Source organism: Podarcis cretensis (genome assembly GCF_951804945.1).
Source record: "Podarcis cretensis genome assembly, chromosome: 6".
In the NCBI taxonomy this organism is placed as follows: Eukaryota; Metazoa; Chordata; class Lepidosauria; order Squamata; family Lacertidae; genus Podarcis; species Podarcis cretensis.
In genome coordinates this window covers 99,341,952-99,354,527 of record NC_137175.1, presented here as the reverse complement: position 1 = coordinate 99,354,527, position 12,576 = coordinate 99,341,952, and the positions used below count along the sequence as shown (strand labels likewise).

At 45.4% G+C, this 12,576-nt stretch overlaps 1 protein-coding gene across 7 annotated transcripts in view; it reads right to left on the bottom strand.

The window, feature by feature from the left end:
• RGSL1 (regulator of G protein signaling like 1) overlaps positions 1–12,576 on the bottom strand; it is a 36,981-nt gene that overhangs the window by 23,513 nt on the left and 892 nt on the right. For 4 of the 7 annotated variants that reach the window (XM_079980824.1, XM_079980825.1, XM_079980826.1 and 1 more), the window contains exons 2-8: positions 8,855–8,937; positions 8,355–8,429; positions 6,938–7,067; positions 5,782–5,886; positions 4,097–4,258; positions 2,138–3,135; positions 1,131–1,193 (exon numbers count right to left, since the gene is read on the bottom strand). In XM_079980824.1, the coding sequence (XP_079836950.1) occupies positions 1,131–1,193; positions 2,138–3,135; positions 4,097–4,258; positions 5,782–5,886; positions 6,938–7,067; positions 8,355–8,429; positions 8,855–8,937 (1,616 nt within the window). Of the gene's footprint in view, positions 1–1,130; positions 1,194–2,137; positions 3,136–4,096; positions 4,259–5,781; positions 5,887–6,937; positions 7,068–8,354; positions 8,430–8,854; positions 8,938–9,733; positions 9,826–10,731; positions 10,860–12,576 lie in introns of those variants that run through there. The other 3 variants (XM_079980827.1, XM_079980828.1, XM_079980829.1) reach the window with 3 other exon arrangements.

Here is a 12,576-nt window from a genome sequence, read left to right as displayed (position 1 = left end):
GTTTGTGCTTTGGGAAAGTTGCTGAACTGCAGGCAAAGGTCACATCCACATCATACATTTTAAACACTCTTATAACCACTTTTACAGCCATGGCTCCCCACCTCACCCCAAAGACCTCTGGGAACTGCAATTTGTTAAGAGTGCTGGGAACTGTAGCTCAGTGAGGGGGCTCCTCAGCACCTCTTAATAAACAACAGTTCCCAGGATTCTTTAGGGGAAGCCATGACGGTTAAAGGGGTGTTGTTGACATCCATCTGTCTCAAGAGACAATGGAGTGTAGCTATGGGGGTGAACTCAAGCCACTGCATTAGGGTGCAAGACTGGGCAGTGTCTGTCAGGAGATGCAGCACAGAATGCCATGTTATAGATTAGAAATTGGAAACTTTGTTGGAGATTGCAGTCAAATACAGCTAGCAAGCATAGGGCTAGTTAGTGCCACAGCGTGTAGTTCCTAGACTTTCCTCCAGAAAAGGAGGATGTGAACCCTTGTCTTACTGTTCCTCTCTCATTCTCTGCATCATGTAAAGACAGACGTGCTTAAGTTAGCTCTGAGCTTAGAGCACATGTACAAAACTCTCTTGCATGACTGAGGCCTTGAAACTGTAAGTAAAGCATTTTAAACTTACTTAACAGTGTGTGATCTGCTCACAGCAGAAGGGGGTAGGGAGAGAAGTGCTGTGAGTACCTCAGAATGGGATAAAAAGGTTTAACAACCTATATTCCTAACACTATAGTGCTGGTTAACTTTTGTGAGTTTAATCTCTGCCACAGGGGCTCTCTACCTGCAGGAGAGTGTGCAAAACCCACTGTTCTGAATCCAGGCATCCCGGCATTTTCTTTTGTTGTTCACCTCACCCACACACATGGGTCCCAGAGATTCATATTTTATTCCCTCACAAACTTGTGGCGCTCCAGAAGTTGTTGGACAGCAGCTCACATCATCCTTGACCACAGGCCACGCTGGGGGGCTAATGGGCGCTAGGAATCCACCAACATTTGGAGGGCCACAGGTTCCATATCTCTCTTATAGGTGAACACCCAGCATATTCTAGACTGTGAGGGAAACATGACCCTTTGATCACACCCTGACACCTCATGAGCCCCTCACTGCCCTGGTGGTTCCAGCTTACCACATAATACAGGAACATTTTATCGTCGTGCTGAAGGAAATCCTCATAAAGGAAGCTGAGTATCTAAACGGAAAGTGAGAATGGAGTCTTATGTAGGTACTCTTTCCATTTCAGGCAAAAGACAACAACTTTCGAGCTTCCTGCAAGCAAGCTCTTTAAATCAATTAAACCACTCTGCAGTGAGAGAGAGAACTTTATCTTCTTCGACAAATCCTATGCCACACAAGCCTTGGAAAGACATCGAGGTAAAAAGCGGTGCTGCTTTGCTACTGAAAAGGTTGGGCAGCATGGCTGACTTCACTCTACTGCAGCAGGTCTGAGGAACCAGGTGTTGCTGGACTCCAACTCCCAGCTTCCCCAGCAAGCCTGGCCGGTGGGCAGGGATGATGGGAGCTATAGTCCAACAACATCTGGAGGGCCACAGCTCCCATCCCCCCGGCTGTGTGTGCACTTCGCCTCTAAAGCGCATACTTTCCCTCAAAGAATCCTGGGTGCTGAAGTTTGCTGCTGGGAAGTGTAACTCCGTGAGAGTTAAACTACAGTGCCCAGAATCCTCTGAGAGAATGAATGTGCTTTGGAATGCGTTTTAAAGGTATAGTGCTTACACAGCCTCTTATTAAATTAGCCTCTTCTCTTGGCACTGCAGAGTGTAAGTTCTGTCCACTTTTGACAATAAAGAGTTAACTATGTGCTGCATGCATTCCTGACATGGTGTGCCTGGCTGCCTACAGCAGGCTAGAAAAACCAGCGGCAACTCTGCCACACATCTCTGGATACAGGAATGGAGGGGTTATGGGCTTACAAGGGGCATATATGTTTCCCACAAAGAAGTGGGGAAGCCAGGGCCACAAAGAATGGATATTTGGAATTCCTCCTTTTTTGGGGAGGGGGGTGCAGGGCACGTTGTCTATGCTAGACCCTGATTACAATACGCCTACTTTACTGGGTGAAATCTCAAGTATGCTTCCCGCTATTAATTTTCATGGAGAGAAAACAAGCTTTCCCACCTTACAGATTTCTTTCTGTGCCTTTAGTACCCAGGGTATAACATGTCCAGAAGGAAGGAGATTTTGTAAGTTCCTGAGAGTTGTCAGTTTCAAGGGGAGGTGCCAGTTGCTGTTCTGGGTCAGGTACAGCTCACAAATCCTTTCTCCCATGACATGGCGCAGAAGGATGTTCCCTTCGCCAAGGGAGCAGAGCATCATGCGCAAAAAGTCCTCCAGGTCATGCCACAGGTCTAGGAGATGCACTTCCAGGCCATAATCCCTGCGCAGCAAAAACTCCCGGAAGGGGCGCCCTGCACATTTGTCGGCAGTGAGTGCCCAAGGAAGGAAATCTAAGCACATGGGAGACTTGACAAGGGTTTTTAAGGCAAGCAGCGAAGGGAACTGGACCACAGGAGTGGAAGAGCGCAGCTTATTATAGGTGATTGCGTTAGCAAGCTCATTTGCCAGAGGAGAGGACATGAATTCACTTGGACTGCTTTTGAAGCTTGGCGATTCATCGGAAACGCCCATTGCTGAATCCCGGATCTGATCTGCTGGAGAAGGACTGGAACTGGCAGAATGTCTTGCAGAATGTCTTGCAGAATGACGGTGCTTCTTGTGTGCCGGACTGCTTCTGCGTGACTTCTTCTTCTTCTTGCGGCTTTCTTTGTGCTTCCCTCCTTCAGAGTAGCCTTGGCCTGCTACATGGTCCCAGACCATCCTCTTGCTTTCCAAGCTGCAATAGGATTTTGTTTCGCTGCTGCTTTGCCTGATGCTCATGGGCGGCCGAGGAGACACCGCCTGCTTCGGCAAACCTGCCCTGTGCAGCCTTTCCTCATACTGCTCAAGGAGATGGCGGCACGCTAGCTCCTTCTCCATCTTCAACTTGCAGTGGATGTAGAAGTTTGGGAGCCAGTAGCTTTCAATCTTGAACAGGGCCACCTTTTGCATCTCAGACAGGATTTCCCTCCGAGAGCGGACGTGTTGGGGGTGGTAGGGAGTCATTTTCAGAAGGGATTCTGCAAATGTTACAAAGCATTGGGGGAAAGAGGAGTTAATGGTTCATAGAGTTGTGAAAGAAGAAAATGGTTTTTCTGCTGACTGGCTGGGCTTCTTTTTAATTCTGTGTCCACTTCTGGGATGACTGCTGTTTTAGGCTGCAGTCAGATGGCAAGTGTGATGGAGGGCACCATATTAGCTATCCGTTGCCTGGAGGGTCCTCAGACACTCCCCACCCCCACATAATTGGATGCATTAAGGGGAAAAGGCACCAGTCCACCCAAAAATATTAATGTTTTCATTTGGCGTCTTGTATCAAAGAGGGAGTCTGAATAGCCGGTGGCAGAATCATAGAACTGTAGTGTTGGGAGGGACCCCAAGGGTCATCTAGTCCAACCCCTTGCAATGCCATCAATGGTCTCACAAGTTGTCAAACTTCCAATGGCTGAGGCACCGTTTTTCTCTGACTTACACGTCAATCATATGCATGAGTAGATTTTTTTAAAAAGCATGTAGGGGTAAAAGTTTTCTGTCCTCTGAGAAGTCTATACTCTGTGTTCCAGGGTGAGTGGAGTCACTGTTGTAGCCATGCCTTCTGATAGTCAGGAAGGATAGCCCTATCAACAGCTATCAGCCATTGTGGCTAAATGGAACTTCTGGGTTCAGAAGCAGGAAAAAGAAGAGATGTTGCCTGCAAGCTCTCTTTGCGGGCTTCCTGGGAGCACGTGACGGGCCTTTTTAGGAAGCAGTGTGCTAGACTCAATGGACTTTTTTGAAGGAAACTAGCCAAGCAGTATCACATGCAGAGACACAACAGGTGACTTCAGTTTCCTCCACAGGCAGGTGACTCTGTGGGGAATCATGGAAAGAAGCAGTGGGGAGTCACTGATTTAGAAAGAGGCACTTGGGGTTCCCAGGAACCTTTAATTATATAGTTAGTTCTCTTGCAGCATCACGACACTATGAGAGTGTGTCACTTACCAATGGTTGTGTTGCAGAGGATGACAACGGTGGAGCCCTCCTGCAAGTGAGTAGCCATCAACACCTGGATCAGGGACTCATAGAGATCTTGCTGGGATTCATCAGTCTCGTCAATCGCAAGTATCCTTTCCGTAGCAAGCCAGAACTTGGTCAGCTCTTCCCCTGTAGATTAGATCTAAAGTTAGGACTACGCATTCCAGGCAATATCTGTAATGTCCTGCTGGGAAGGAATAGGATTTTCAGCTAATTCTTGAGGGGGGTTTGGTTGTGAAACTTGGATTGCAAAATGGTTGCTTTCTGCTTTAAAGGCTCTCCTCCACTGAAGGGGCAAAAGCTCACAGGGAGGTTAAAAGTATACAGGGATGGTTTGCTTAGGAGGGGTATGGAAGGTTAATAACATTCCTCTCCCTGCAATCCCCCTTGCGCTGCTCTCCGGACTGGGGAACAGCTGAGAGCAGTGAAAAAGAGGCTGGACTACAGGGGTAGGGGAATTATTCTTTATCTGGAGGCCTAGTCCTTTCTGTTGTTCAGCTGATTAGTGGGAAGGTGTGTTGTGGGCCACATAAGATTAATAAGGTAAGGACCCCCTGGACAGTTAAGTCCAGTCAAATTCGACTATGGTGTGCATCACTCATCTCACTTTCAGGCCGAGGAAGCCGGCGTTTGTCCACAGACAGCTTTCCAGGTCATGTGGCCAGAATGACTAAACCGCTTCTGGCATAACAGGACACTGTGATGGAAGCCAGAGCACACGGAAACACCATTTACCTTCTTGCCTCAGTGGTACCTATTTATCTACCTGCACTGGCATGCTTTCGAACTGCTAGGATGGCAGGAGCTGGGACAGAGCAATGGGAGCTCCCATTGCTCGAACTGCCAACCTTCCGATAGGTAAGCTCAAGAGGCTCAGTGGTTTAGACCACAGTGCCACCTTAACCACATAAGTTAAGGTGACAAGCAGCCCAGGGGGTACAGACTGCACACTTCTGAGGAAGATAGAAAAGGGGGCATATTTTCTGAGACTATACATACTGACTGGAGAATACGCACATGTTGGCTGGAGAATGTACAAGATTCACCTGAAATCTGCACATTTCCCAAAGCCTGTTGGGTATTATACATAATGGCCAGATAATGTACAAAATTCATTTGATTCATGCAAATTACCCAAGGTCTCTTGGAGATTATGCATCTTGACCAGGAAATGTGCACATTCTCCAGGAGGTCTGATGAATGTACACAATGGCTGCTTGTTATGCACATTAACCATTCAACTTGCATTCTCCTTAAAATATCAGGATGGAGGCTATCAATTCATTAGCACTTTAAAATAATAGGGCAGGCTACCCACCTGCAGCATGAGGGAAGACAGCAAGACAAACAACTGAGCCAGAAGTTGATTTGCTATTGCAAACATATATTTGTATCATGCAAGTTGCAGAAGTGAATGGAATCGAGGCTCCCACCACAGCTAAAGAGTTTGCTGTTAAGCCTTTTTAAATTGTGATATCTTTACCCTTAGAGAATGATAGAGTGTGCAGAGGCAGGTTTTTATCAGATACATCCATAGAAGGAGCTGGACAGATGTTCAGCCCCACGGATTAGAGAGAGGAGGTGCAGAGTCTGGGGTTGCCATTTGTTTCCCGCTGTGTGATTTCTGTGTGCTGCGCTTCCCCTTTTCTTACCTGCCATTCCTTGCATGAAGGCGCGGAAGCGCCACATCCCCCGGCTGCCCCCAATACACTTCTCAAGAAGCCACTGGTCAGCCTTGATCCACCGCAGCATCTCCGCTGTAGAGCAAAAGCAAAGCGACACATTGGCAGGTCACCTAAAAGTGTATTGATGGCACCAGCTTGGCTGCAAGAGTTGCCAGAAGGAGGCGCACCAGACACCATCCGACGTGTGCAGCCTTTTCTTCTCCCAAAGATATCCTGCAAGGCAGCAGAGGCTTAGTCTCAGAGTTTTCCTTCTCCTAGATGGGCTCCCTTCCCAGGTGGACGAGGAATCTGCTCATTGTTAGATACTTGGGATTTTTTTGTGGGTTCTACATTAATTTGGACAAATGAAATGAAAAAGGTGTTTAAGTACACCTTCCTGAAGAAACCAGAGGCCTTTCTCCTGGGCATGGTCAGCCAATTGGTGCCAAAGAAGGATAGAACTTTTTTTATGTATGCAACAACAGCAGCAAGAATACTTATCGTAAAGTATTGGAAGACACAAGATCTACCCACCCTGGAAGAGTGGCAGATGAAGGTGATGGACTATATGGAATTAGCGGAAATGACTGGCAGAATCCGAGACCTGGGAGAAGAGTTGGCGGAAGAAGATTGGAAGAAATTTAAAGACTACCTGCAGAAACACTATAAAAATAATGAATGTTCAAATGATGTTGGATTGAAAATAAGTGGTATTAGCAACAAAGTTAAAAAGAGTATGCAATAAGTGAATTGATAATGGGTGAAAATATAGAGTTTTAACATGTTAAGATATAGTTAAGATAAATAAAAGAGGGTAAGGATTTGGTGATCTGATTATGTAAATGGGAATACAAAAAGGGGAGGTGTGAGGAGGTCAGGAAAATAAGGATATGAGCTTCAAAGTTAGTAAAAGAATAATGGATCTTTTTTTCTCTTCTTTTTTATTTTTATCTACCTTTTGTGTTTTGTGTATTTTTCTGTTTTGTGTTTTTTCTTTTTTGTTGTATTTTGCTAAAAACTTTAATAAATGTTTATTTTAAAAAAAATACATTAGTTTGGACAATCACTCAATTTCCCTGGTTGTTGTTTTTTCTGGCAGATAGTGTTTGGAATGTTTCTTTTAGCGTTTCATGTCAACTCTTACCTGCCTCTGGAGACCGGATGAAACTCAGGAGCTCTTCACAGAGAAGGTAGTGCAGGCACAAGTTGGTTTTGCAGAAGTAAGGCAGTCGGTGTTTTTCCATCCAGTTCATCAAGCCTTTGTGCTTTGATACCTGTATTGGCCCAAAACGATGTGCTTAATTGAGACCAGATGTATGGGAGAAAGTCACCAGTTCACATTTAAAGGTGAACCTCCCTAATTTGCACTTTCTGAAACAATGCAAGAACCAAAACACAACCACCCTTCAGAATTCTCAGTGCTCCAAATTTTGCAGTGCAGCTTTCTGGCCTAGTAACATGCACAAGAATGCATATACTGGGCTAAATGTATATAAAAATGCATATATTAGTGAAAGTAACATACAAAAATGCATTATATTACATTTAGGCATTTTATGAGGGTTTTGTGGTTTTTTTAAGGGAATGGATGTGGAAATGTGGAGGACTGAAGATTGGAAAAAGAGGGAGAGACAAAAACTGACAGATTCACCCATCCCTAAAGAAAAAATTGTATCACATCTGCAAAATCCTGGCATCCAAGAAATTTGTGGTTTATCATTTTCTTCACAAGGAGGTAAAAGACAGCTTACTTGACTGGCCCCAGCTTGCAGAAAGAATACTGGTTGTATCACAACACCCCACAGCCACCCCAAATTCAGTGTCAAGGAAACTCAACAGCAAAGACAGAGATGAACGGTTTCAAGCAGAAGTAACCAACACAGTTGCCCTCAAGACAAGTTGTACTACAAATCCCATCTGCCCCAACCAGTTTGGCCAATGGCCAAGAATGATGGGAGTTTTGGTCCACTAACATCTGGTGGGTGCCTCGTTGACTATCCTTGGTTTAGAGGGTGAGATAGATTACAAAGGGAGATGAGGGACAGAGAAAAATAGCTATGTGAAAAGGATAGGATTGTGATCAGCTTTATAGCCCATCCACTAGAAGTCTTGTCCCTTCTGGTCCTCTTTGATGTCTCAGTACCAGACAGAGCTCTCTTATTCATGAACTGGTTGTGCTCACGCTCTTCAGAGAGAGGCAAGCACTTCAGCAAGTCGTCTTTGTCATTCCGCATGGACACAGCAAGGCAGTTGTGCATCTGCTTTTGCATGCATGAGAGTCTGAATTCCGCTCATATTATGCCTTGGTGGAAATTAGGTTGTCCAGACACACAAACAGCAAATTGCGGGATGATGGAAAATGGAATAGCATGATAGATTCCAATCATCACCCCTACCACAGGCCAAACACCAATAGTTGCATTTTGGACACCACACACTGAAGAAGTCTATTTGATTCTGTGTCAGATTCCTGGGACTTCAAGCTAATATCAGCAATACCATCAATGCCACTCATCCCCATGTGCAAAAGGCTGCCAGCTTTGGAAAATATCGACATTTACCAGGTTGCATGGTAATTCTGGCCAAAGATACCATTGACGAGTGCTGTGCATGAAAATAGGGGTCTGACCAAACACCTGTGGAGTGAAAGAGAAAGAGAGGGAGATGGAGAGAAAGATACAGAAAAAGGTGGTTAATGAAGTCTCTACTTTCATCTCCAGCTCTAGTTTCTACTGGGATATAGTCATTGCTTTTTAAAATGATAGTACTGTTACACACCACCCCAATCTCTGAACAAGGCGAGACTCCAGGGGTTCCAGGCTCTGACCCAGGATTTGTTTCTTCCTTGAATAGGAGCTTGGGGAGGGGTGTTGCAAGCACTGGAAAACAAAGCAGGTAATGCACAACAGGTGAAGGCATCCCTGCCTGCTCTCTGGTTTGTGCAGCAACGTGTAAACACATATTGAAATGTAGCGGGGCAGGGGACAACCTCACTGCATTTTAAGTCACGAATATGTAATATGTACATAGCCAAATATACTGAGTATTAGAGGGAACTTACAGGAAGATTCAGGAATGTGTTGAAGAAGTCAGCAAAGATTTCATTTTGCATCAGAACTGTCAAGTGCTTCTTGGCAATCAGTTCTGCAAAGAAGAAGAGCGTGATTGTGGTGAAAATGGAAGTTTGGGTTTGAAACAGTAAAGTTATCCACCGAATTATTTGCACTCATCCTTACTACAAAAAAGTTGTCTTTTGAGGAAGCAGGTTTGTTGGGTAACACCTCCCAGTTGCAACACATGAATTTTGCGGTATGTGACTAAATATCATATATGGTATATCATAACAACAACAACAACCAGTAACTCCCTCCCACAAATACATTTTAAAGGCCAAAGGCCTGGTTATAGAGGAACATTATTGCCGGCACCTAAAGATACTCTATTTAGTGAAGGTGCTAGGCGAGCCTCCCTGGGGAGAGCATTCCATAAGCAGGGAGTCACCACAGAAAAGGCCTGTTCTCCTGTTGCCACCTTCCGGAGCTCTTGTGGAGGAGGCAAATGAAGAAGGGCCTCAGATGATAGTCTCAGGGTACGGATTGGTTCATATGGAGAGAGATGGTCCTTGATTATTCTGTTGGAATTGGTAGGAAGTGAGTCTCATCCACTGAAAAAATTATGAAGAGATATTGGTGTAGAAGAGCCAATACTGACAGCATAGTGTTTTGAGACCTGGGCTTGGCTGTGAAAATCCCAGTTTCACATCCATGAGGGCTTCTCTGAGAGCCTTTGGGCGCACCATGGCCATCTATCTGCCCAACCTATCCCAGGGTTGTTGTGAGGATGGCTGGGCTAACGTCAGTTATGCCACCACCCTGAGCTTCTTGATGGAAAGGTATGATAAAAAATACAGTGAACAAATGATACGCGCGCACACACACACCAACTCTTACTCATTCTATTCATGATGAGTCTGGGTTGAGGATGCTTTCACTGTTGCAGCATTTCAAGGCAGTTTTTGCTGAGCTCTGTTCTGTTATGATGCGTTAGAACAGTTGCTGCTCCAGCAGGTTCCACATTCCACCAAGGCAGCTCTTAGCTGATCATGATTTTTCTCCCCATTTGTTGCACATAACATGAAAAATTATATTGTTTTACAAATTTCCTCCTAACTATCAAAGATCTCCTTAGAATGTTCATAGACTCAGCAGAGTCGAGGGGTGAAGTTTTCCCCTGAATGGCAGCACCTCAGGTTCCTGCTGCATGTTTGAACTTGCTCTGTCCTCCCTTCCCAAAATAACCTCTCTGCACATAGAAAAAAAGCAGCAAGTCGGCTAGGAAGAACTCCTGTTCTTTGTGGGTGGGTGTATGCGTGACTGTGTGTATAGTAATTCAAACATACAAACATTCATTCCCACTTGTGCCCTAAAGTGGAACAGCCCAGGAAATGTTCTGCCATTTAGTTCATTATTAAGAGGCCTTTGCATATCCCAAAACACCCATTTCCCTAGCATGCATGTTGTACATGTGATCATGGAGTTATGATATTTGGGCATTAATTGGAAATGGTTTCACACCAGCCCCACCGCAAGCCCACCACATACCTCTAGAGGTATATAGCACCACACTTCCCCTGTTGCCACCCTCTGGCTGCATAGGGGAGCAACCAAGATGGTCAAGGGTTTGGAAACCAAACCTGATGAGGAACGGTTGAGGGATCCGGGTATGTCTAGCCTTGAAAAGAGGAGACTGAGAGGAGGAGTGATAGTCATCTTCAAATATCTGAAGAGCTGTCACATGGAAGATGGGGCAAGCTTGTCTTCTCCTACTCCAGAGGGTAGGAATCAGTCCAATACAACTAAATATAAGGAAGAATTTTTGACAGTAAGAGTTGCTTGACAGTGGAACAGAATCCCCAAAAAAGGTGGCAGACTCTCCTACCTTGGAGGTTTTTAAGCAGGGATTGGATGGCCATCTATCATGGATGCTTTAACTGAGATTCCTGCATTGCACAGTGAGGGGTTGGACTAGATGATCCTTGGGTCCCTTCCAACTCTAAGATTCTAATTTTCTATTATTCTCTTCCTTAATAGCCTAGGGAAAATAATTAGGAACAACCACTAATTCCCAGTCCATGAAAGGATAAAATTGTTAGTTATGCACATGATAGGATAAAATTATTAGTTATATACACAAACATAATGGCAGCCAATAGAGTAAAACTGACTTTGCAGCTTGAGATGATAAATGCATCATTCACCTTGCTAGTGTAACAGAATCTTGTGACACCTTAAAGTCTGACTAAAACCAGTGGAGAGCCATCATTGTCAATGATACGGAAGCAGGTGGAGAGCAATGGCATAAGGCAGGTTTCCATGTTCCTATGTAGCGCATGAATTCTAACAGCAGGTGGCAGAATGAGATCAAAAACCATGCATTCTAATCCCAGAGTTTGTGGAAAGTGCAGCAGGAAATCCCAGTGGCATGCTAAGAATTGTTAATACAATGGATTTTCTTCCCAAATCTGGATTACTGCTGCTTATCATCTCTGACTTAGATGTTGCAATAACTCCCAATTACTGCCACACAGTTTCTGACGTATGTGGATTAAGTGCAGTGCTAGCACTCCAAGAACCGGCAATCCTGATTCCAGCGACACCAGTCTCCCCGCCCCCTACAGCTTTGCACAGAGACTTTTAAGCATTAGATGACCAGTTCATCTGAAGGCCCGGTCAAGGCCTGATATTGTCAGCAAGGAAGAGCTGTTTTATGCAGGGTCCCCCTAAAATGCCACTTGGCGGCTGCTGCCAAACAATGACTTGCTTCCTCAGTCTCCACAACAACCCTGACGAGGGCCAGTGGCTGGCACAAGATCACCCAGTGAGCTTCACGGCTGAGCGGGGATTTGAGAGCTGGTCTCCCAGGTCCTCATTCAACACTCTTAACACCAGGCGGGCTCCGGAATTGTGTTCTCTGCTATATGCAGTCATTCTAGCTACTGTGCGAATGGCGCCAGGCGAAGCCTCATGTCATGAAGTTCAAGTGACCAAGAGAAAATGTTCTCCTTTCTAGACTTTCATGTGAACCAGGATGTCTTGGGCAACACATGTACCAAATCTCAGCTTGCTGTTCAGTGTAACACAATTGCTGGCAATTGCAATGGCCTGTGAGTTTAAGAATCTATTTCAAGTCTATTCTTTTTCACAGAGTATAAGCACTTGCTCCTTGCAGGCATGTACCACGCAACCCCAGCCTGTGGGATGCAGGACTAGTATTCCTTTCATTTCATTTCTTATATTTCTATGCCACTTTTCACTCCCACGAGTCACAAATCGATTTACAAACCCTGGAGTAGCAGTAACACACACACACACCCCTCCTGGCGTTCCCATCCCCCCTACCATTGGCCCTGCTGGCTGGGGCTGATGGGACTCAGAGTAAAACAGCATCTGGAGGACTAAAGATTAGGCAGCCCTGGCCTAGGGAGAACATGGGGGAGAAAATTAAATCTGCACTGATACTAGAAAGAACACGGTAAGGACCCTGCCTTCTGCTTGCCTATGATTTGCCTGGTCTTGTCCTCTGCCCACAGGCCTGTGGACCAATCAGAGGGTGGGGAAGCCCAGCAGGCAGATTAACCTTGTAATGCTTGGCCAATATCCCACTATCATACTATGCAGGCTGTGTTTTCGCCAGTATGGTAGTCACACCACACCTGGACTCAAATGCACCTGGACTCGATGGGGTGGAGAAAACTCCAAAACGTCACTCTGTGGCATCCTGTGG